The sequence below is a fragment of the Diabrotica undecimpunctata genome, chromosome 3, assembly GCF_040954645.1.
Source record: "Diabrotica undecimpunctata isolate CICGRU chromosome 3, icDiaUnde3, whole genome shotgun sequence".
Taxonomy (NCBI): domain Eukaryota; kingdom Metazoa; phylum Arthropoda; class Insecta; order Coleoptera; family Chrysomelidae; genus Diabrotica; species Diabrotica undecimpunctata.
The window spans coordinates 105,671,876-105,696,753 of record NC_092805.1 but is presented as its reverse complement, the minus strand read 5'-3'; the positions used below and the strand labels follow the sequence as shown (position 1 = coordinate 105,696,753).

The 24,878-nt window shown below is 32.5% G+C and overlaps 1 protein-coding gene across 2 annotated transcripts in view; it reads right to left on the bottom strand.

Annotated features, from left to right (window-relative positions):
* LOC140437146 (adenylate cyclase type 2-like) overlaps positions 1–24,878 on the bottom strand; it is a 559,227-nt gene that overhangs the window by 20,664 nt on the left and 513,685 nt on the right. For both annotated transcript variants that reach the window (XM_072526486.1, XM_072526487.1), the window contains 4 exons: positions 23,900–24,063; positions 16,625–16,796; positions 8,981–9,193; positions 327–428 (listed from right to left, as the gene is read on the bottom strand). In XM_072526486.1, coding sequence (XP_072382587.1) covers positions 327–428; positions 8,981–9,193; positions 16,625–16,796; positions 23,900–24,063 — 651 coding nt within the window. The remainder of the gene's footprint in view (positions 1–326; positions 429–8,980; positions 9,194–16,624; positions 16,797–23,899; positions 24,064–24,878) is intronic.

The following is a 24,878-nucleotide window of genomic DNA, read 5'->3' as shown; positions in this document are numbered from 1 at the left end:
AATATTGGGCAGTAACCGTCTGTACGACACGATACAGACTGTACTGGCAAGATATTCGCCTAAGATTGATAAAATATTAAATAAACTAAATAATTAGGAAATCAGATCAGCCAGATCAGCAGTCCGCCCTGCTAACATTACTACAAAACATAATTTTTATTAAGATTCTATATTTATGATTGGTAAATGTCAAAATAACGAAATAACTGGGAAAATACTGATGTAACAAATATTCTTATCAAATTATAGAAAATGGTAAAACATTTTTAAGAAACCAATTTATTTAAATTTAAAAATAGAAATAAATTGGCTAATAATTTACTTACTTTGCTGTCTTCTTTACCAGGCCTTAATCCAGAGGCCAGCATATACGTACTACCTATGGTTTTAATTTTCTCTATACAACTGAATTTTGGTTTTAGCAGCAACTGAAAAACAAAGACTTAAATTTAGAAAATAAATTAAAAAATGTTTCAGGCAATTAAAATCAAGAAATATAAATATAGACTAGAGACTGTAGCAAAACACACAAAGTTTGTTAGTTTGCTAATGTAATATTAGATTACGTAAATGCCAAGTTGGAAAAAAAAACTCAAGTAAGAAGCTCTTGTAAACATATTTGGAAGACATATTTTACATAATAAAATAATCCAAAAAGTAGCACAATTCACATTCATAAATTATAGTCCAAGATCCCAGAGCGATCAGACATAACTTATTTTCACACAGATGAAACCTTAGAGTCTCAATAGCGTCTCGCGTGCTTTGAATACCTGCGCATTTATGAAACTTGCTGAGTGACACCTGGGCAGGTACCAGGTGAGAAAGGTAACTAAAAATAAGAGCTATTTAACTTAAATTTACATAACTGATTATTATACATATTTTGTAGAATATTATTTTGAAAATACTGTAATAAGTGTCAGACACTTGTCATGGACCAGAACTTTTGTCAGACGCTTTAAAGCTCCACTAAAATTAAATGAACTTTACTTACTTTTACATGTTTGATTTTTAAATATGTTATTAATGGTACTATAATAAAGTTATATTTAATCAGTCAGACAAATTAGAATGACCAAACATCCCTCAAACACAAAAATTAGTTAACTAGAGGTATGAGCGCCAGAGTGCTGTGCGCATGAGCCTCAGAGTAAATAATTCAAATTCATTAAGAATACTTACTGTTTTCGATCCGATTAAATATTTTTGCATCTCTATTTTAATATGATGAACTCTAGCATTAAGATAAATATTAAAGTAAATTAATGTATTGATATTTGGGATAATTAATTAATTCGGAGCACTTTGGTTTTATAAGAAATTATATTTACTTTATTGTAAAAAAGATACTAGTTAGGATAATTAAAAAAAAATAATTTTTGTAAAAAATCTTCAACTGGGATTGATTGAAACAAACATTTTTCTATATTTTAATCATCATATTCATTGTGGCAATGATTACAATTTTCATCATTCAACCAATCATGATGCTGCTCATCCGAGTCATCATCTTCATCATTATCAGTTATGTTGTTGCTGGCTGGTTGTTCTGCAAAAAATAGTTCAAAGAATTAAAAAGCAGAAAATCACAAACATAATAAATTCTAAACCTGAAATCAAAGTATAATACCTGAAGTTTGAAGGAATTCAGTAACGTTTGCTGGTAATTGGTCACCATCAAACCAATGAAAGTGATATTGGTTTTCTTCTAATCTCTACCCATTGTGTTCAGGAGTTAAAATGGTTGGTTGTTTTGCATTTGCATTATTCCATATGCTAAAAATGAATGTATTTAGCACGGCGGAATTGTTGGAATAACTCACTTTAGCATGGTGGTAAACTGCTAGCATCAAAATTTTTTAAATTTTTGCGATCGAATTCTTCGTTAATATTAGATACGCTGTAATTATTTAAAAACATTTGAAGCCGGGCAGCATTAATGTTGCACGTATCAGGAAAACTATAAATTTCGCAGAGAAATTTTTGGATTATTTTGAAAATATCTTTTTGGGTGGCTTCATCGGTAAACAACTCTGATTCTCCAAACTGCATGAAAGCTCGCTGATATTCATGTTTCTTCATTAATATATTGAATGGTCTTTGTTTACCCTTTTTAAAAAAAGGCGGGATTAAAGTCACATCCAGTTAGAGCGTGAAACCCTGGCAAACTTCTACATAAAGATGATCCCAAGTACTCGTAAACCTTTGTCAAATTAATGTATCTCTGGTTATTTTCGGTGCCTGCGTTTAACCATACATTCGAATCATCATTTTTTAAATTATGCATATATCGTTACATAATTATCGCAATTTCTCACTCACTCTAAAATGCAAGCACAGCACTCTCGCGCTCATACTTCTGGTTAACTATTTTTTGTGTTTGAGGGATATTTGGTCATTCTAATTTGTCTAACTGAATTAATATAACTTTATTATAGTTCCATCAATAACATATTTAAAAATCAGACATGTAAAAGTAAGTAAAGTTCATTTAATTTTAGTGGAGCTTTAAAGCGTCTGACAAAAGTTCTGGTCCATGACAAGTGTCTGACACTTATTACAGTATTTTCAAAATAATATTCTACAAAATATGAATAATAATCAGTTATGTAAATTTAAGTTAAATAGCTCTTATTTTTAGTTACCTTTCTCACCTGGTACCTGCCCAGGTGTCACTCAGCAAGTTTCATAAATGCGCAGGTATTCAAAGCACGCGAGACGCTATTGAGACTCTAAGGTTTCATCTATGTGAAAATAAGTTATGTCTGATCGCTCTGGGATCTTATTCTATTATTATTATTATCCAGATTTAGCCATAATGCTTACACTCCCTCTAAGGGGAAAATTCATTCATCCCAGATACTTATGATATCAAAAGGATTGAGCTCAGGTGGGACTATTTCCGTGTTATCGATGCCTAGGTGACTTGGTATGCTGGAGTATCTCCCAAAAATTTTCGTACATATCTGAACGTCGCGAGGAGTATAGCTTTCTGAGTGGCCTTATAAAGATGTTCATTTGGATCCAGCTATTTTATGTGCTGTAGGAGGTTTTTGGGAATAACGCCAATAGTAGATAGAATAATAGGTACTGTCTGGGTACTTTCCATTCTCCATTGTGTCCTGATTTGTATTTCTAGATCTCTGTACTTAGCGATCTTTTCGTTGTATTTTTACCACATCAATAAGTTTTGTTTGCCTAAGAAGTTTATTAACTAGTATGAGATCCGATCTATTATGTGCCATTGATTGGTCTATGAGTACAGTGCGGTCTTAGTATAGCTTGTAGTTGTCATTTTCAAGCATTTTGTCAGGGACGTATTGATAATAAGGAAGATGGTTGGTTTGGAGAAGTCCCAGATTGTCAGCTAGTTCTTGATGGAGAATCTTTTCTACCGAGTCATGGCGTTCTTTATAATCAGTACCGACAAACGCCTAGCAGCCACCGGTAAGATGTTGGATGGTTTGTGATTTTGGACTTAAGAATCTTTAACAATAGATTTTAGGTAATTTTTAGTTGAAATAACCTGATCCTGAATGGCAAGTAGGAAACCCTCAGCCTCAGGAAACATCTTTCCTGATGTCAACCAATAGTTCGACGTTTTATTGTCGACATATTCTTGGCTAATCTCATTAAGATGTCGTCCATGCAGAGGTTTACTCATCCAGGTTAGCATTTTTTCTTGCTTAGTCAGGTGGTCTACGTGCATTTTTTGTTCCCTCAGTTAGCGGCGTTGTATCGTCTACTGTGAAGTTCTTAAATTAGCAACCTGTTTATCCAGTTTCTCAACTATGTCTATAAGTTCTCTTCCCCCTTGATATCGCGGTAATGTTCTCTCTACTGCACTGCGTGGATGGTGTTTTTGCGCCTTTGTAAGAAGTATTCTTAATTTTCGCTGAAGACCTTCTTTATCCGTTTTTGACCACTTTATAATATCAAATGAGTAGCTCAGCGCAGAACAGGCGTACGTATTTAATGCCTTAACCCCGATACACCTAAAAGTTTTACCTCAAAATTTTTAATAAATTTTGCTATGAATTATATTCATATATTTACAAATTAGATTGTTCATTTAGGTTGGCCGTTTTTGATTATCAGGTGTATATTATAACCAACAGTAGGAATCCAAGCTACTTAAGGATCAATAATTTCATTATAAAATAAATTAAACCAAGTATAAAAATTAAAGTTATTCTTTATTATTATAGCTAAAAAAAAAAAACATGATTTAGGATGAAGTGCAACATCGCACTTGTTACATCTGAACGCTGCCTGCTTAGGATATACACCACACCTTGTTTGTTTTTTTTGATAAATTTGTTGTTTGTTTTTTGTTTGCGTTTATATGAGTGCGGACACTAAATCCATTCGCCAATCTTACAATTTTTACTCATTTTTTCATTAGTCATTGTTTCTTATATACAATCTTATCCTAAATCTATTACTAAGTAGTATTGATCTCTAATAGGTACATAGTCTTTTTTTTTGGTAATTTGTTTCTAGTTTTTTTTTTCTATTAGGTGCTTTTTAGTTATTTATATATAAAATAGGTGATGAGGTCGACGATATGGTCTAATCTATCGTACCTTGACTCAAAATGTGTAAGTTAACTTATTTTTGAAGGTCCGCGTTTAGTTGTTTTCTTATAAATTTCCAGTAACCCTGACCCTGACGCTATGCATCTTCTGAATGTAAGATAATCCATTTTCCCACCATTACTTTTATGCAATTTCCAGGCATTGTGCTCTTCCATATCAAGGCAGTGCGAAAATAAACTAAAGTACCAGTTCTTGCTTCTGATACCTATTCTGTATATTTTCACACATTTTCACCACATTTTCGTTATATTTTTTTTATCATAAATGGCTGTAGGATGAGTATACTTTTTTTTTCTTTCTGCGAATATCTTTTCACCTGTAGGGTTGGCAGTGGTGAAATAGCATTTGATGCAATAGTAACGAAATTAATGTCGTTTCATTTACATACTATAATATTTTCGTCTTCTGCGAGTGAGTATTCAAATACTCCCCTCTGATCCTTTTTGAAAAGCTTGGAATTTTTCAGAGGACAACCCGAAAATCGATTTCCTCGAATTGTTCCAGTGCATTTTAAATTTCTTGCTGTTAGCTCACGTAGTAATGGAAGTGGGGTAAAAAAATATCACAGAATAAGTGGAACGGCGCAACTGGGTTATCAGACTGCAATTTATCTGCAAATGACAATACGACACTGGCTCCTAATCTTAATTCCTTGTATGTATCAGAAAGTGGAGTGGTGGCACCTTGACAAAGTCCAAACCACTCGACATATCCTTGTTTTGTGGTTCTGGCCCATAGTTTATAGCCCCATATAATGGGTTTACCTCGGATGAACTATTTTGATCCATGCTGCCCATAGTAAGGGACCATCGCTTCATCAACACTGTAATGTTCTTCAAATGGACGAAACATATAAAAATTCTTATTAATTATGTCAAAAGCCGACGAATTTTAGCAAATTTATCGCCTTTTTGTAATTCGGTATTATCAGAAACATGTATATTTTGCATAATAAAATTGAATTTATCTCGCGATATAACCGAATACACCAACTTACACCCTGCGTCATCGTTGTTTTCCCAGTACTTGGACCTTCGAGAAAATGAGTAATATCCACTTAGAAGTAATATCCCAATAAAACACCTAATATCATTTTAATTGATATCTCCAGAGCGATTGTGTTGAGATGCATATTGATTACTAAAATGTGTAATTAGGTCCACAACTTCATCATCAATGAAAAGGGAAAATAACTGTAAAGGAGTAAGAAAATTTCTTGGTTCACTTACTGGCTTCTAGTGGGGAAAATTAAGATCAATATTTTGGTTTTTTCAGGAATACTCCCTTTTTTCTGTGGCTTTGGTTGTGGAGCACTTACACCAAAGCGAGACACACGCACAGACAATGGAAGGTTATCTTCACTATCAGAATCTTCAATTGGAATATCTTCTAGATCCAAAATGATAAGTTCATTCTGTCCTTCATCCTTTAACGGTTCAGCTTGTACTTCTAATTGACTACCTAGTTATTTATGCCAATGTGGTTTTCATCCCCGGAATCTTCATCGGAATCATATTTATCGGATGAAGGGAAGACAATAATACCATCGGGGTAATGAAGACGAATCATCTAGGTGTTCAATCTCATCTAATAACCCATTCACTGCCAAAGACGCTAATTTGCGTCTTCTGTGTTTCATTTGTAACGCCAAGGACGTGAATAAGCATTTTCGGACATTGTAAAGTATATTGACTATAATATTGGCAGCGCTGAATATGCAGGTATAATATTTGGTTGGCGTGGTAGGGTGACCTATATTACTAGATGGTGGGTTGTTTGTTTGGGTCAGTTGTCATTTTGTTAGAGGGTGAAGTAGATAACTGTGAAGTGTTCTAATTGATCGTCCAAGTACATCAAAAGATGCTTATGAAATGGAACATTCGGAACGAGTTAAAAATACACTCCTTTTTTTATTTATTTAGTTTTAATGTTAATAAAGTTAACTTGTCACGAAGTTATAATGATACGCCAAGGACGCGAATTCACGTTTTCATTCCACACGCCAATGACGCGAATTCACGACTCGAGCGTTTCACTTGAGTAGGCGACCCGGCGCGCTTAAAGGCGGGTACACATTTGCGAGCAGAACTGTTCGCGAACCATTTGTGAACGCTATATTCGTTAATGTGTACGGCAGAAAAAACCGCTTGCGTACTGTTTCATCGTGACTCGTCGCGAACCAAATTTTTGCGGTTTATTTCACGACTTCAAAGGAAGCTCGGCTTTCAGTTTGGACGGAGCTTACTAGACGCAGCGAACATTTTTATTGTGTCATCAAATCGACATTGTGTGAATGACGTGTTCCTTCCTAGAGAGACGTGAGAAAACAGTAAACTGATTATTGTCATGGACGTATAAATAAAGATAAAATCTTTATTTATACGTCGATGATTACTGTACATAATTTTATTTTTGTTAAACAAGCAAAAACAGGAACATAAATCAGTACCAAAATTATAAATAAAATGAGTCATTTCGCACATGTGTGTTCGTTGTTGGTTTGTCAACGGTTTGTCGCTTTCCATGGATTGAGATAAGTATGCGATTAGTACGATGTAGAATATTTTTCAAGGATCTGTACGCGTACTGTACGTATACCGTTCGGCTCGCATATGTGTACCCACCTTTAGAGGTTAAACTGACTACTGGCAGTGAATGGGATAACTCATTGGGAGTCAATGGTTTCGTCCAATAACTAAAAAGTTACAAAATGTTATGAAGTAGCCTGTTATCCTACCGTATATATGTTATAACATACAGTCGCGTTTTTTAGCATTATTTTTCCGAAAAAAGGGAATAAATATTGATAACAATAAAATACAATCAAAAACGATAGTAAATGTTAAAACTTTCTAAGAAAATAATGCCATAGTATGTTCAAAATACTTACTTTCTTTTATCCAACTTTCGACACCTTACTTACCAAATGTAAACAACAACTACTGATGCATATTTAAAAAGCAGGCTACGTTGTGACATCTAGTGAATAATAGTAAAAGTCTAACAACACAGGAATTTGTAAAGCGTATGTTTTAACGGACTTTAGGAGTATCTGGGTTAAACAAATTTTTACTATTAAGATATGACCGATTTAGTTGTCTTACTCTTCGTACGAACTCGGAAGTTAGTTCAGTTTTCATTTATTCATGGTCAATTTTCCGCGTTTGCTTTACTCCGAGATGTTTGTACATATCATTTTCACTCATTTCCTCGATGTTTTGGGCATCTTGCATATCGAAACCTCTGGGCTGAACCTTTCCTCTGATTATATTAAGTATACGGCACTTGTCTAGTCCAAAATGCGTACTGATATTATTTGAGAAAGTTTCTACAGTTTTTAGCATATAATCTAAGTCTTTCGAGTGGAAGCCATTAATTTCAAATTATCCATAAACAACAGATGATTAAGCTTCGCTAAAACAGTATTGTTATTTTCGCCAAAACCTGAGTCAGTGGAATTCAGTTACTAAGAAAGGGGTTCATTGCTAAACACAATCAGAGAGGACTCAACGAGTCCCCCTGAAAAAGGCCCAATATCCAAGGTCAAAATATCTTCAGTTTCGATATTGTTTTCACCGGCTATTTGAAGGTGAATTTTAGTCTTTCACTCCGTCATTATATGCTTTAAAACGTTCAAAATGAAATAGGCCCAAAATACTGTCATTACCACCAATACTATATCGGTGAATGATAAAACAAGGCTTGAACTTGAATTAATGTTCTTGGTGAATTCAAAAATAATGTTTTTTAGTTGTGTTTTTGAGCTTTAAAAAGTATTATTTTGCGTTTTTCTCAGTTTTAAATTATTTATAACTCGAAAACAATCAAGTTTACAGAAAAATACAAGAGACTTATTTTGTTCAGAATGATTCAAAAAATAAAAAAAAATTCCGGGCTGAAAAAAATTATTGTTACAATTTGTTTAAATGTTTTTTTAATTTGAACAACTTTTCGCCTGGGGGAACTCTTTAACCTTATTTTGGGATCTCATAAAAGTAATTATGTAAAAAAATCTCATTGGAATATTTTTCCAAACGAATCCGAGCTCTTCGTCTTGTCTAATAATATAACTAAATAAACCAATTAATAATTTTGTGTATTTTATTGCCAATTAATAACATAAAATCGATAGAAGTTAAAAAATTACAGAGCTACCTTAAAAACTGGAGTTACTACGAAAAAAATGTAGACATTTTTGAATTGAGAGTTTTAAAAATATTTGCATTCAGTTCTTATTTCTCTGGTATCAAAATGACTGTTGAGTTGTGTTTATATTTCCATTTATTCATGAATTAATAACAGAGTGTCTGTATTAACGTCATTTCCTAATAGCTACTTTTTAAAGAAATTTTTGGAAATCTAATAATATTATACTTTACCTTATCAAATTCGCAAATTATTTCGTTAAGTAGCCGCAAACACTCGAGCCCTTGTTTATTCACATCGCTTTCATCGTAGAATTCCTTGTAATTGGGGATAGATGCGAACATAACAGCGACGCAGGAATACCTTTCGTGGTAGAGATCTTCAGTTATCCTGGTATTCAAGAAATGCTCGGCTACGTGAGCGGGAAGGATATTTTCAAGCAGAATCTACAAATAAAGATTTATTTTTAGATATATACTTTTACAATATTTAAAAATATATTGTAACATTAAATTAAATATCAACTGAATTAACCGCTTAACACACAGATTTAATTGCAAAAACACTTCACACAAAATTATCTATGTATTTTATTACAGTAAAATAAACAACCAACCAACCATATTAAAGTAAAAAAATGCATAGCTTATTAGAAAAATAGAAAATAACAACTACCCCCAGGCGCTCACCCGATTTAACTCGGGTCTTATCTTTAGTAGTAAGTAAGAGAAGAAAATCACAATTCACGTATTTTTAAATTTTGGTAACAGTATGATACACTCTAAAACAAGGAGTGACACACAGAGGTACTTCACAGTCAGGGCAGAAATATCTTGTTTCTCTTCTAATTTTCTTTCCACGCGCATCTCGAACTCTGCTACATACTCCACATTGACGAGTTGGATTTTGTTTTGTTGCTGTAACCGGAATATACTCGAGGAAATGACGCCCTGTGAGTCTAAGAGGTGTCAGACTCGTTGATGGACGTCTTTTGCGACATGCGAAATCATCTGGATGATATTTTTTCAATTTAAGTTGTATTAGTTCCAGTCTATAAACCAATGATGATTTATTCCCTTCAGTTTTGCGAAATTATACAAAGGTATTCCACAAAGCTAAATCTAATAGGCGAAAGAAAATTTTCTTATAATACTTTTTCCTCTTGTTCGTGGAAGATTGTAATTTGCTAGGCGCTGATCGGCACGGTCGACACCGCCCATCGTATCGTTATAGTCGATAACAAATGTAGGCTTAACTTTTGTCTCATTTCTTTTTGTTATCTCTCGAGTAGCGTGGAATAGAGAGTTGAAATCAATGATATTAATATCCTTTTTATCCTTTCATTTGAGAGCACACATCTTGCCTCTTTGAAAGACAATAATACCACCTTTTCGCATCTTTGTATTTTTTAATTTTGTTGGAACTTCTTTTCTGGATACCTTCAATGTTCCGTACATATCGGTTTTATTGGAAATCAGTATATCAGCAAGTTGTGGTGGATTATAAAAATTGTGTACAGTCAAACAGTATCCCTGATTGAGAAATGGCTTCGAAATAGTCATGACTATTTAAGTAAAAACTGGAAGGTCTGCGTAATATGGATTAAAATTGGTCTGTCTTCCTATGTAAATGAGAGAATTCCACACGTAACCACTTTTTGATTCACACAATAGATAGGTTTTTGTTTTAAACCTGGCTCTTTTCATTGGAATATACTGGATCCCATCCAAGCCAACCTTTGTATAATAGTAGGCTTTCATCGATGGTTACATTTTTTTCAGGTGTCACTGAAATTATCATTATTGCTAAAATGAAGGTTAAGGTTTATAACTTTATACCGTTTATTACTTAAACACTTTGACAAAAAAGGTGTCGTCATCAGTGGATTCTTAGACCAATACTGTTGTATTTCAGGTGTCTTGATTATGCTTTGCAAAATAAAGAGGCCTAAAAAAACTATCAGTTCCGCCGAAGTTACCAGATACCAACTACTGTCTCTATTATTTTGATAAGCATATCGGTTAGTTTCTTCTACAATGGAATTTTCCAATCCAAGAATCCAAGAAATTTTCATATATATATATATATATATATATATATATATATATATAACGAGTTTATTACAGCTGCTGCTGTTTCTCGCAACCTAGCTTCCAACGCTTGCGATCGTTCCAGTCATCTACTTGTAGACCCCTATCTTCCATTGCACCTGTTACTTCTTGTCTCCACGATCTTCTTGGTCTTCCCTTTTTCCTGCGGTTGGTGGGGATCCACTGTAACATTCTCTTTGGCCATCGTTGATCATTTATCCTTTCTACATGGCCATACCATTTCAGCCTTTTGCATTCTATAGTTTCCAGGACGTCAATGTCTATGCCCATACGCTCTCTGATTTCAGTATTCCTTACTCTATCTCTTCTAGTGAGTTGGCAACATCTTCTCCAAATAATTCATTTCCATTGCTTTTATTTTGGATTCGTCATTTTTATTTATTACCCAAAGCTCTGCACCATATGTAGCAATGCTTTCTATGATACTTTTGTATATCCTAATTTTTGTGTTTCGGGTGATATGGTTATTCCAAAGTATACTATTCAGTTGACGTATTGCTACATTTCCTTGACCAATTCTAGTAGCTATTTCTTTTGTATTCCGACCATTGTTTGTAATGTGTACACCGAGATATTTATAGCTATCAGTATTTTGAATTTGTTTGCTTCCTAGTTCTAAGTGCTTTCCTTCACCTCCCACTACTACGTACTCTGTTTTTGATGGATTAATGGATAAGCTTCACTTAGCCTATTCTTCATCAATTTTTCGTAACATGTAGTGGATATCATCTTGATCTTTTGCAAGTATTACTTTATCATCAGCAAAATGCAAGCTGTACAGTGTATGGTCTCCAACTTTAACACCCATAGGTTCACATTTTCTTTTCCAAATATCCAAAACCCCCTCCAAATAAATCTTAAAGAGTGTAGGTGCAATGCAGCAGCCTTGGCGAAGTTCTTTGGTCACTTTTATCTTTTTTGTCACTTTTGTCCAATCTTTATTACACTCGTCATATCATCGTACAACTCCCTTACAGCATTAATGTAAATCGGTGGAATATTCTTGTCTTCTAGCACCTGCCATAGCTTGGCTAATGGGACACTGTCATACGCTTTTTGAAGATCAATAAATACCATGTGTGTCTCCATATTATGTTCCAAACGATTTTCTATTGTTTGTTTTAGGCAGAACACATTGTCTATACAAGAACGACCAGTACGAACGCCACTCTGATCTTCAGCGTCTTCCCAGCAATCTTCAATTCGGCTTTTAATTATCTTCCCGTAGACTCTACAGATTGAGTTAGTTACACTAAGCCCTCGGTAGTTCTTACAATCTTTTCTGTCGCCTTTATTTTTGTATAGATTGCTGATATATGCCGTTTTCCATTCTGGGGGTAGCTCTTCTCCTCTCAAGAATAAATTAAAAGTATAAGCCAATAGCTGAAATAGTTTGTCAGGGCCATATTTAATCAGTTCAATGGGTACTCCCCCCGGTCCTGGAACCTTTCCATTTTTCATAGCGTTGGCGTGTTTTTTAATTTCTTCTGGTGTTATTTCAGTTTCTTCGCGGTAGGAAATATCATATTTTTGGTAGCCAATATCTTGGAATTCTGTTCGATCTTCTGTCAGCATTTGTTCATAACATTCGACCCAGAATTCTGGGGCTATTAGAGTTAACCTACTGCATTTTTTTCTATCTGTTCTACTACCTCTAATTGTTTTCCAGGCTTCTTTACTTCTTGCTGTACCCATAAAATTTTCTACGTTATCTACGTTATCGCAGGCTTTATTCCACATATCAAAAAATTTTCAAAAAATTGCAATATATTCTAGTTGGTAGCAGTAAAATTTATACCCGAAACAGCAGTAAAAGGAAAATATGGGGGTGCAGGAGCATTTGGCTGTAATTTCCACCATGTTCGTATCATAGTCATAGTCATACTCACAGTATCAACCGAAGTTGAAGAATTTTCTGAAGAAAGGTCGATACTTGTATCTGAACCACTTTTGTCCATACTAGATTCGACATTAAATACATCTCAACTCAATAAATACTCATCACTACTCATTTTGCAGTAGATAAAAGAATTAAAAAACTATAAAAATAACTAACGCACTGCAAGAGACAAATAAATATGCCACTTATATCTGCCTTCCAAACGCACTAAACTGGACTAATCTTGGCACTAAATAATTCAATCAATTATTTTTGTACTTTTTCTTTGTGATCATCCTAAGATTATAGGATCGTTTTAAGTTATGGCCACTCTATTAGGGCAAAAATAATAAAAGCTTTGAGTCATTAAAATATTGACCTGACTAACCTAATGTTGGTTCTGGAGCGAATTATTTTGTAGCTGATAATCTTCTGACAAGTTCATTAGGCTTTTTATTGCCGTGTATTTCCCGATTTCCAATGAAGTCTCAACCTATTAGTCTGTTATGAACAGTATCGAAATAACTAGAAAAGCTTTTAATAAAAAGAATAGATCCAGAATTTACATGCGCAGACTGGATACCAAATTATCAGTTTGGATTTCGACGAGAACACTCAACTATCTAGAAATGCCATCGAATAACCCATAAAATAAACTACGCATTAGCAGAAAAGGAATATTGCCCAATAATATCACTAGATGTAAGTCAAACTTTTGATACAATTTGGTATAAACGACTTTAAAATTAAACAAATATTAACACCATTTTTTCGAATACTTACATCATCCTTGGAAAACCGACAGTTCAGAACAATAGTAAATGGGGAGATATCAAAAAATGCATCCCATTAAGGTATGAATTCCACAAGACAGCTTCCAGGGGCCTCTAATATATTTATTATACATATACGTCTGATGTACCGACCTCAAATAACGTAGTAATTATTGTCACCTTTGCGGATGACACAGTAGCACTCAAAAGTCATAAACACATCGACATAGCTATATAACAACTCCACGACTACTTGTATGGGCTTGAAAACTGGCTGGAACAATGGAAAATAAAAATAATGGCAAGCAAGTCAACCCACACAACTGTCACTTTACGATGAGAAACAGCACCACCCATATATATCAAAAATGAGGAAATACCCAGGACTAGAACAACCAAATACTTACTAACAAAACATAACTATTTATTTATTTATAAAACGGTTACATATAATTCAATTAATCATAGAAGCGTGGCTATGTGAGTTGCTCATCGACCTAACATAACCTCACCCAAGCCTGTCTAATCTTGCCGAAGTGTCTACTGTTCCGATGCAAGATTAATACGTATCCCTCATTAGAGATCAAGCTTCATGGGAGCTTTTACTAATCTTCAGGAGCGCGTTCTAATGTTGCAATCCGTGGATGTTTCAACTCTAGATAGACATGGGCTTATCGTAACACTGGCATACGTTAACAGTGCACTGGCATACGTTATGCCAGTGTTACGTCCGTAACGGACGTAACACTGGCATATTACCACACACTATAAAAGTTTCTGACTTTTGGGTCTCGTCAGAATTTAGGATTCTATCGTCACCTCTGTCTTTTCTTATATCAGTTGCATGCGCGAATTTGGTGGTGAATTTTGAGGGTAATACGGAGGTGTCTTCACTGGTTTTATTCCATTTGCTTGACAAAATGCCTCAAATTCACTGGAATTGAAAGAAGGTCCATTGTCTGAGACTAATTCGATCGGAAGACCAATTATAGTAAACATATCTCTTAATTTTGATCTAGTCTCTGATGCATCTGTGACATTTGACATCTAACTATTTTGATTTCTGATCAATTAAAATCAAAAATGTGTATTTAAATATAAATAAGAAATATATATATATATATATATATATATATATATATATATATATATATATATATACTCTGTAAAAGAAGTTTGGTGCTGATGGCCACCCACGGACGTAATTTCTTGTTTGAATTTGTGAAATTTTGACATTGTTGACATACATTACAACAAGATATAAAGTTTTCAATTTGTTCATTTACATGTGGCCACCAACAATATGAACGTAACAACATTTTAGTACGAACAATACCATTATGTTGTTCATAAAATAAGTCTAAAAAGTTCATTCGTTTAGCAAATTCCCATCTGTCAACATAAGCACGTGTTGATATTCGCCGTCTCATTTGTCAAGAGGCTATTAAATACAATTTATTGCCTTAAGCCAGACAGATTCTCATGTTACAGATCCAAACTTGCCAGCATGTTTAAATTCAAATTGTATCGTGTTGATTTTTAAGTTAGTATATTGTGTTATATTTATGTTATAGTTAGTGTTAAGTCATTTACTGGTCGTGTTATTCTTTAGAGTTTAGTTTAATTGTAATTTAATGATTAAATTTCAAGAAATTCTTACACTAATAGTTACAAAAGTAAATATTTTTAAAAATCATATGATACACATCAGCACGACCCTGTTTGGCTTTCACGGGCTTCTATTGACAATTGGGAATATGTAAAATGAATGTAGTTTTAATAAGAATAACACACTATCTTTTAATATTTTTTTTTGAATAACTACTCTATTTCCTAATAATATGCAATTTTGTTTCATTGACAATTCGTTTCTACGTTTAAAGTATGGTTTCAAGGATGCATCACTCACTTCTCTGGGCCAACCCGACAAAATAAAATTTTTTACTTTTAATAACAACAAATCCTTGTTTGTCTCATTCGTAATATGACAAGCATTTAAAGGTATTTGATCTTACAAGTTAAAAGAATCCAAAACAATCTGTAATTGTTGTATTTTCACCACAGACTAATCGTGATAAACCATCAACATTATTAATTGCTGCCCCTTTTTTATACTGAAAATCGTATTGATAACACGACAGAGTGATAGCTTATCTTATGATTCTTGCAGCCGCTGAAATTGGAATTTCTTAATTTTTGCCAAAGATAAACTGTTATGGTATGGCTGATGATCCGTAATCAGCGTAAATTTGCGATCATAAAGACATTTATATAATTTATTTAAAGCAAACATAGTAGCGAGAGCTTCCCTTTCCAAATTGCTATACTTTTTTGCGTATTGGATAGTATACTTGATGCAAACATGACCAGGTTTCTCTACATGACCAATTTTATGACTTAAGACACAACCAACACCATAACTCTTTGCATCACATGTATCATAAGTTGGAAGAGACGGATTGTAATGTTTAATGACACTTTTAGATGTTAACCACTTCTTACTTTCTTGAAATACTTTATCACATTCAGGTGACCAGCGATTATTAAAATCAATTATATTGCTATGGGGCTATAGTAATAAATCCAATATTGCTATAATGGAAAAATGTCAATCAAAAATATTACGAGCAACTGTTGATGCACCCTGGTACGTAACCAAGCAAAAAAATTATGAGGATATCAACATCTCAACAGTAAAAGAAGTAATCCAGCAAAAAAAAATCACAAAACATTCAAAAAGTGAACACACACTCCAATCCATTAATTTCCGTAATACCTCAACATCAGAAGACTAAAGCGACGTTGGCCAACAGACCCGTAACATGGACACGTGATTCTCTCACTATAGGGGACCACATCACGCCAGAATCAAGGGAAAGGAGGAAAGGATCTAAACTCATCACATTAACATATAAAAATTTATTTTTATTCTGATTGTTTATTTATAAGTTATAATAAAAAAAACTTGTAAGTGTGTCGTCAACTGATTGTGTATAGCGATTTAAGTTAAAATTCAAAATATTTATTGAATAGTATTATAATAACTAATAGTAGATAAAAATAAACCATAGAAATATAACAAATCTTATTAATACGTTCATTAGTAATTATTACCTTATTAATTCCCCGCATTGTTTCTACCTCATCCTGTTCTACCTTCAATTTAGCTTTCCACAGATAATCTGTTCTGGCAGTGAATTCAATTTGTCTATCCAATATATGGAAAAATATTACAACTAATGATAGGGCTAGTGCTGTCTTTATTTCGAATGGTATTGCTGGAAATCTGGAAAGAGATTAAATATATTAAAAGTTTATTCAATATATCTAATATGGTAATATGGTCCTGAAGCTATTTTCTTTTTGAAGACATTTGTATGGCCTAAACCACAAATATATTTAAACAAATTTAATATTTGACTTTCTCTATTTATACCTCTATTTATACAAATCCGTCAAATACAAAATATTTTTCATTATAATTGTGGTTCATTTTCATAAAACATAGTGGTTGATATGTCAAGTTACACATCATTAATAAATATTATGTTCTGTCAGAAAGTATGAGATACGGGAAAAATAATCATTTCATTCGATAAATGTTGTTAACGAAACTCAAAATTTAGCGATTTTGATATATAACAGCTTAATTTCACATGTGTAATAATATATATATTTTTTTAATTCTTAATAAAAAGGTATACTTATTTAAAAAGAACCCTTTCGGGCTACATCACAGAACGTTTTTGATATGATAATTCTATCATCAGCGCTGTTACTAGGTATACATGAGTGAAGCCACTAAATTTATGGGTTAAGCCCTTTAAATATTATTAAATTTGTTATATAGAGGTAAATGGTAGTATGTCCATCTAGGGAAGTTTTGAGATAATGAGTAAAAAAGATGAATTCCAAAAAATTATTGCACTCATTCTAAATCTGAAGACATATGAAATTATGTATTTATATAGTGGTAACATTGTATATTAGTTAAACAATATTGTCCTAGGGTGATAAAAAATTTGTTTATATATTGGATAACATTGTGACTTAAGGTCTTTTGCCTCAGCATTTACCAGCAGACAAAAAAGTGTAGAAAATAGTAAGTGCCTACGTAAGCGTAAATAGAAACACAAACAATGATAAAAAATATTTATTCATCATCGATATCACTAACATTGTCTGGCGACCACTAAATTTCTATAAAAACAATAAAACTGACTGGGGATCTAGTGTAAAAGTATTAGTAAATGATTTTTTTTGTTTTATACCTTATACCTTCGGTTTTCCATAACGTAGTAGTAACTGTTTTGGAAGATTGGTCGCAGTTGCTGTTCTTCTAGCCACGTATAGTTCGTTGTGTCTAATTTCTTTAAAAGTCTCTTTATAAAAAATATAGTCGGTGTGTCTTACATGGAATTGGACTATGTTTGAAATTAAAAAATTCTCATTGTCAGTATTTTTCTTTTTACTGATGAGTGGGGATTGAGACTGAGCGTAAAGTACTTCAAAATTCACTTTTAAAGTCATATTTGTCCATTTTAATCACCTGATGACCTACGTAACTGGTTAATTGCTGCCAATCCCAAGGCGTTACGATCTGTTGTGTAAATGAGTGTGTCCTCTTAATAAATATTTATAGTCAACTACCTACTTCTTAATTAGGCAGATATTCAAACGTCAAAAATATCTTATCATTAACATAACATTGCGGTTTTGATTGGGGCAATTATCTTACCAAATAACCAATTCTTTCACATCAGTTTGTGATATAACTGTCATAGCCTATTTAGTAAATGCCGAGGCAATTTTGTGCCATTCCTTCCAGCTTCGGATTCATTCCAGATAAGGCAATAAGATTTATTTTCTGTGGTGTCATATATCATGAAATTTACAGTCCATAATTTAAGCCTGTAAAAACTATGATTATTGGACAAACAAGGCGTAGGTAAGTATTTTTGTAAATCACATATTATAACTTTAGTTTTCTCAGTTGATTGACTGCTTTCGTATTTATCGTTTGCGTTCATTTTGTATCAATTTTCCGCATCTTGAAGATGTTAGTCATAATTTTGCTGTATTGGTATTGTTTCTTCTTCGGAACAGTTTTTTATTTGTAGCATAAAATGAACGCAAGTATCACACGTTCCATCGAAACCGATTTAAATGCTAAATTAAAATTGGCATTGAAAATTTTTTATACAGCCGTAACTTCGCAGTTTCATTCTTTGGAATATTGTCTTCCTCACACGTCAGGTATATAATTCGTACATTTTTCACGGATTAATTATGTTCTCGTACTCAATTCAAAACTGCTTCATGTATTTTGTTAAATGCTTTATGCCTTTATCTAAGACCTTGCGTCACAAAGCCTCTCATATTATCGTTTTTAAGAACATTGCGTACAACTATTTCGAAAATATTTAGAGTGTTTAAAAAAATCGGGCACGAAATAGCGCATCCGATAAACAAATCCGAGAGCCGACGGAGTTACCACGCTTTACCTCATTCTACAAAGGATATACTACTTTTTCTTATAAGAATATATAGGCCACCAATAATAATTCGTATACCATCTTTTGCCATAAATAAAATTTGAATATGGTAAGCTTAGCAAAAGTATTAAGTCCAAATTAAACAAAAAATGGAGTTACTACCCTTTACCTCGACGGTACAGATATTATATTGTTGCTGATAAATTTATATGATGTTAAAGTTTTAAACATATTTACTTCATGGCAATGTAAAACTCCCAACTGGAATTGCTGGCCCTTAGACATTGTCTCTATATGAACCTTAGGTAGCAACAATACTACTTTGTCTGTTTGCGTCATTTTACTTTTTAAATATAATTTTTAAACATACTTCGGTTGACGCAGAGTTTAGTGTACTTTTGAAAGGCCATTTACCTTCCCGTTATCAAGAGGGGACGAATGGGAGTCGAATAAAACGAATCTTATAATGGCAGATCAATGCTGATATACAAACGGCTCTACAACCGATGAAGGAGTTGGAGCTGGAGTATACGGAGGGAAAACAAAGCTAAGTCTTAGAGAAAGCCTAGATATTCACTCGTATTCCACTATAGCGGAAATTTATGCTATAGAGATGTGTTTTCAGGAGCTAATAAATAGAAACTACAGAGGCAGGTCTAAAAAAATTATATATAATAACAAGGCGGCATTAAAGGCACTGAAATTGAATCGAATTGACTCCAAGTTAGTTTGGATATACACCATTGTAGCATTTGCAAATTCCTTGGTATATATTGAAATCTCCTCGTATATGTATTAAAACACCGAAAAAGTAATTTCAGTGTACTTCTCTTTCTTTTCGTACAAGTTAAAATACCGAAAAATAATCTTTCAATTCTTCTTAGCGTCGCCGAGTGGATATAAACACATTTTTAGAGTTTGTTTATATTCCACAGACGCATATTCTTTGGTATTTTCTTTTGATCGAAGCCGCTCGATATTGTGTTTCAAATAAACATCCATTTAGATCGCCGAGAAGGCTTTGCCGAAAAGATAATTGCGAGACTCTCGCTGAGGCGTGGTCAATAGCTGTCTGCTTCCAGCATTTGTCCAAATTTTTTGTCAAATTTAAAATGTTTTCTCGTTTTTTGTCCCTTTTTATGGAAAATAAGTAGTTTGGTGACAGTTAATAGTAGCAGTTCAATGTGTAGTTGCAGTTTAAGTGAGGTTTGTAAAAATCGTTGTTTCCATCCTTGTTTTGCTTGTCTCCTGGTCGTCATTCCAGACTATAGATGCAGTTTTTTTTGTTCGTGTGGCAGAGAGTTTAAGTCTAGTTCTACCCTCAGAAATTCCAGTGAAGTCTAGTTTCCACCCCCAGCATTTTTGTGCAAAACCCCAGTGCAATCCAGGTGACTTTTGTTTCTAAATTTTAAAGGAAAAGTAAAAATAAATATTTTTATAAATAATTGCTTTCATGGGAGTTTGTAAAGATAAATTTTTATTTGCAATAATTTATTTCTGCCACAGTTTATAGCCCAGTATTAATAGTAAGTGTTTCTCTTTGTTATTTTTGTATTTGTTAACTGTTTGTGCTGAGACAACAATAAATGTTTATTTTTTTTCCTAAAGCATTTTGTTTATTTTTCTCTCTACCCCCTTTTTGAGTTTTATTTAAAAAGATATATTTTGCAGTTCGAATAATTATTTCAATAGTTACAATTAGTTGTTACAATTTGGCACCTCGAAGCGGCGTTCTTATTTTAAATAGCAAGAGGTCCTTCCTGTTTTTTTTGTTTGTCCATTTGTTCCAGGAGATTCATGTAAGTACCCTTTGTTTCATTTTTGTAGTTGCCCCAATCCAACTCCTTGCCATTCACTTATCCACGACCCAGCTACTCCAAATAATCCCTGAGTGCCGTAGTAATACCCTATGTGGTAGGCAAAATATTTCGTTACAATACATATACTTAATTATTTGTGGTGATTTCAATTTCGATTAATATAAAACGAATAATTGTAACTACAATTAACTTGAGAAAATATTTTTACTGTACGGGTTTCGTGATAATGTCTTTTGGTCAACTAGAGTGGCAAATACCTCAATTTCATGTATCGATAATGTTTTTTCCAATTTTTACTTTGCAAGGTCTTCAATGTGCACTTGATAATGGTGTTAACGATAACTCAGCAACAAACATGGTTTTATATCCGTTAACCGAGGAAAAATGGTTTTATGTCCATTAACCCAAGACGAATTATAACTTAAAATACCAGATCTTGTGGACCTGACGACAATCCAGGGTTAACCACAAAATTTGAGCATACTATGCATATTTTCCCTTTTTGTTAGTCCATATAATCTTATGTCTTAATTATTCAGTTACCTTATAGCCGATTCCACATATTTCTTTAGAAATTTCGTAGCGCTAGAGAGAGAATAGTATAGTCGGACAATTTTCAATTAAAGTTGACTAATCTACAAATTGAACTAAACGGTTGCGGCAACCATGTAAAATGTCAGAAGTAAATTCTTACCGGGGTCATTTTTATTGTTTATCCTTCGCCCATGTGAATATGTAAAAAAATAAGATAGTCTCATAAAAATTTGCCCCCGTAACAATCTAAATTGGTGCGATTCACGAGTGTATAGTGAAACAAGTTCATTGAATAGTTTAAAACATCGGTAAACTTATCAATATTTTGCTGGTCTATATATATTTAAGTTCTTAGAAAGAATAAGAATGAGAGAAATTTGATATTTTAGTTTATTCGTTATACATTAAAGAGTGTGCTCTATTTCTTGGGAATATATTTATTAAATAGACTTTATTATTAACTTTAAAATAGTTTTGAGGTAAGTAAAGTAAATTTGAGGCAACTTTATTCTTTATATAGTATTATCCCTATTAATGACCGCTCAATATACAAAAAGAAATTTGAAAATTAATTTATTAGATTGGAATAAAATCGCATAAGATAAGACTAATTTATAACCAAAAAGATTTTTTTTCGCATTTTCAAGGAAAACAGTACAATTTTTAGTAAAGGAACATATTGTATCTTAAATCTAAATTAAATTTTAAGGTGAAAATTTTCGAAACATTCGTGGTGTAGTTGCATTCTACACCTTTTACGTAAATAAATAGTATTACTTTTGCATATCCTATTGTTTCTATTATTATCCTATATTATTGTTTCATCTGGATAGATTGACGTCCATGTACTAAGTTTGACACTGATATAGCGGTTTCTTCACTATTTTATAAATTATAAATATAAATCTATGTAGGCTCATGCTTTTTGTTATAATGTGCACTTCTTCATCCTCATCCTTTGACCAATGCATATCAACTTGAAGCAGAGTGTGAACGAGATAATATACATATGATAATACTTTTTTTATATCTATGTTATTCTTTTCAAAATAGTGACGCTTATTCTGCGATGTATAAATATTTGTAAAATATAGAATGCTCTCAATTACTTTTTTATCAAAAAAGAGTGAAAAAACTTCAATATATGACTTGCCTCCATGGTTGGCTTTTATATTGTCTAAATATCAATAAGACTGATGTTGAATTACTACTGAGCACGAAGGAATATCCTGTTGTGACAACTTGAGACAAATTTGGATTTACTACTTTTGCCTGGTTTTTTCTTTAAACGTTTTATCTGTGGTTCAAAGGAATATCATAATCAGACTCGTCAGAATTCCCAATCACTTGTATTTCATATGTACCTGCAATATCCGATTTTATTGATTCTTCACAAATAATATTATCATCAATGTCTTCTACATCAGAAACTTTCTAATATAATCTCAGCGGCAAATAAACCACATTAAGGGAGTCAGCATTTTCACAATCTGAGTCTTCTTCTAACAAAGCTATTAACTCTTTAGTAGTTAGTGCCATCTTCATTTCATATTCCGAGAATTTACTGAAATAAACAAATGCACTACTATATACACGTATTCACATGATAATAGTTTAGCTTACTTCATTTTAATTTATATGAACCTCATACTATATTTTTATATTTATATAAACAAATAAACACAAGGAAACTTTCAATATTGTTCTGAAGCTATTTTCTTGTGGCATTTTAAATTAATTACTATTTAAATGGGAATAAGCCACAATTAAAGGTTAAAATACGTATTTTAACCTTTAATTGTGGCTTATTCCCATTTAAATAGAAACTTTCAAATTAAGAAAAACAAATACAACGTTTACAGCATACAGCAATTCTATAAAGAGAGAATGATGTGTAATGACGAGATCGTATGTTAAAATTTCAGATTGATTAGTATAATGAAAAAAATAAGTATTTTCCAAAGTTTTCTGTTTTTGAAGTTCTGTATTAGGTACTCTCTAATAAGAATAAAATTTTACTTTAATTTGTTAGACAACTATAAGATACCTGTCAAAAGACACATGATAATTTAATAATTATATTGGTCTTAGATTTAATTTTTACGTAATTACTTATGTGTTTAAATAAAATTGATAAGTGGAATATGATTTCGTTGAAAAGTTATCGTTAAGGGCTTCGTTAAGTGCGATGTTGCCAAGTAATCACCTTCAATTAAAAATTGTTTTAGTATAGTATATATAATCTGAAAAAAATCTGTAGCGTTTTTGTACAAGTAGCGTTATCTCTAACTCTTACAAACAATTTTTGAACGAAATTGTTTATCACCATTTCTTGGAATTTAGTGTCTACATTTTTGAAACTATGCTATAGTAGTATGATTAGTTCATTATACTACGTAATTCTTTTACAGACTTTCTGAAATATATTAGATATAAAGAGACTACCTATAAATTTTGTTTTCTGACTTTCTTTAGACTGATAATATTCTTATAATTAAACATTATTATTTTTATAGAAAATATTTAAATATTAGACTTACTCATCATCGTGGACATCATGATATTCTTGAAAAAATTCCAAATAACTATATATCAGAATATGTACTACAACTGACAACACCATTAGTAAGAGTTTCAGCAAAAATCCCATTCTAAGGAAAACCGATATTGCTGCTAAAACCAGTGCTGAACTGTAAAGGTATGTCTGCAAATAAAATATGTATTAATTTAAAAGAAACACGTAGATTTAAAAATAAAGTTAGATATCAATAATAATAAAACACACGTGATAAACATTTAATAGTGAAAGGACAAAAAGAATGGATATATAATATTGATGTTTCGTTCTGCTTAAAGTATATTTAGTTCTTTCAATATATTTTTTTAATTCCACTTTATTTGTAATTGGTTTAAAAACATTTAACAACAACGAAATGGTTTTTGATAATAAGGTCATGGAAGAAAATACCCAGGTGCATTTTTTAGTCACTAGCTTTAAAAAATAAACGATATGTTTCGAGACAGAATAAAACACATAATATATAGTTTATCTCGAAAAAAAAACATCCCAAGTTGGATGTAATGTTGTCAAATGTGTGTTGGGTATACTTTACTTAAAAGTTGTTTACCCTTTAACTAATCTTTCACGAATGTGTTACGTAAATGGTCCAACGTTGATTGACAGTCTACTTTTTCACAGACTACAAAATGGCAATGTGTAACTAAAATGTTTGAACTGAAATAATTATTATAATCGTTTTAAACCAAAAAAGTAACTGATCTAAAAGAGTGATTATGTTGCAGGAAATAAAAAAAAATGTGTCTGTTTTGGCCACATTTTTTATTATATGTTTTATTGTATAAAACTAAATAGACAAGGCAAAAAGCCCGGGTTCGTTCGAAAAGATATTCCACGAGATTTTTTTTCACAATCACGTTCATTAGATACCTTAAAATAACCTTCAAGAGGCCGCCCAGGCGAAAAATTGTTAAAATTTTTTGAACAATTCTTTTTTAAAC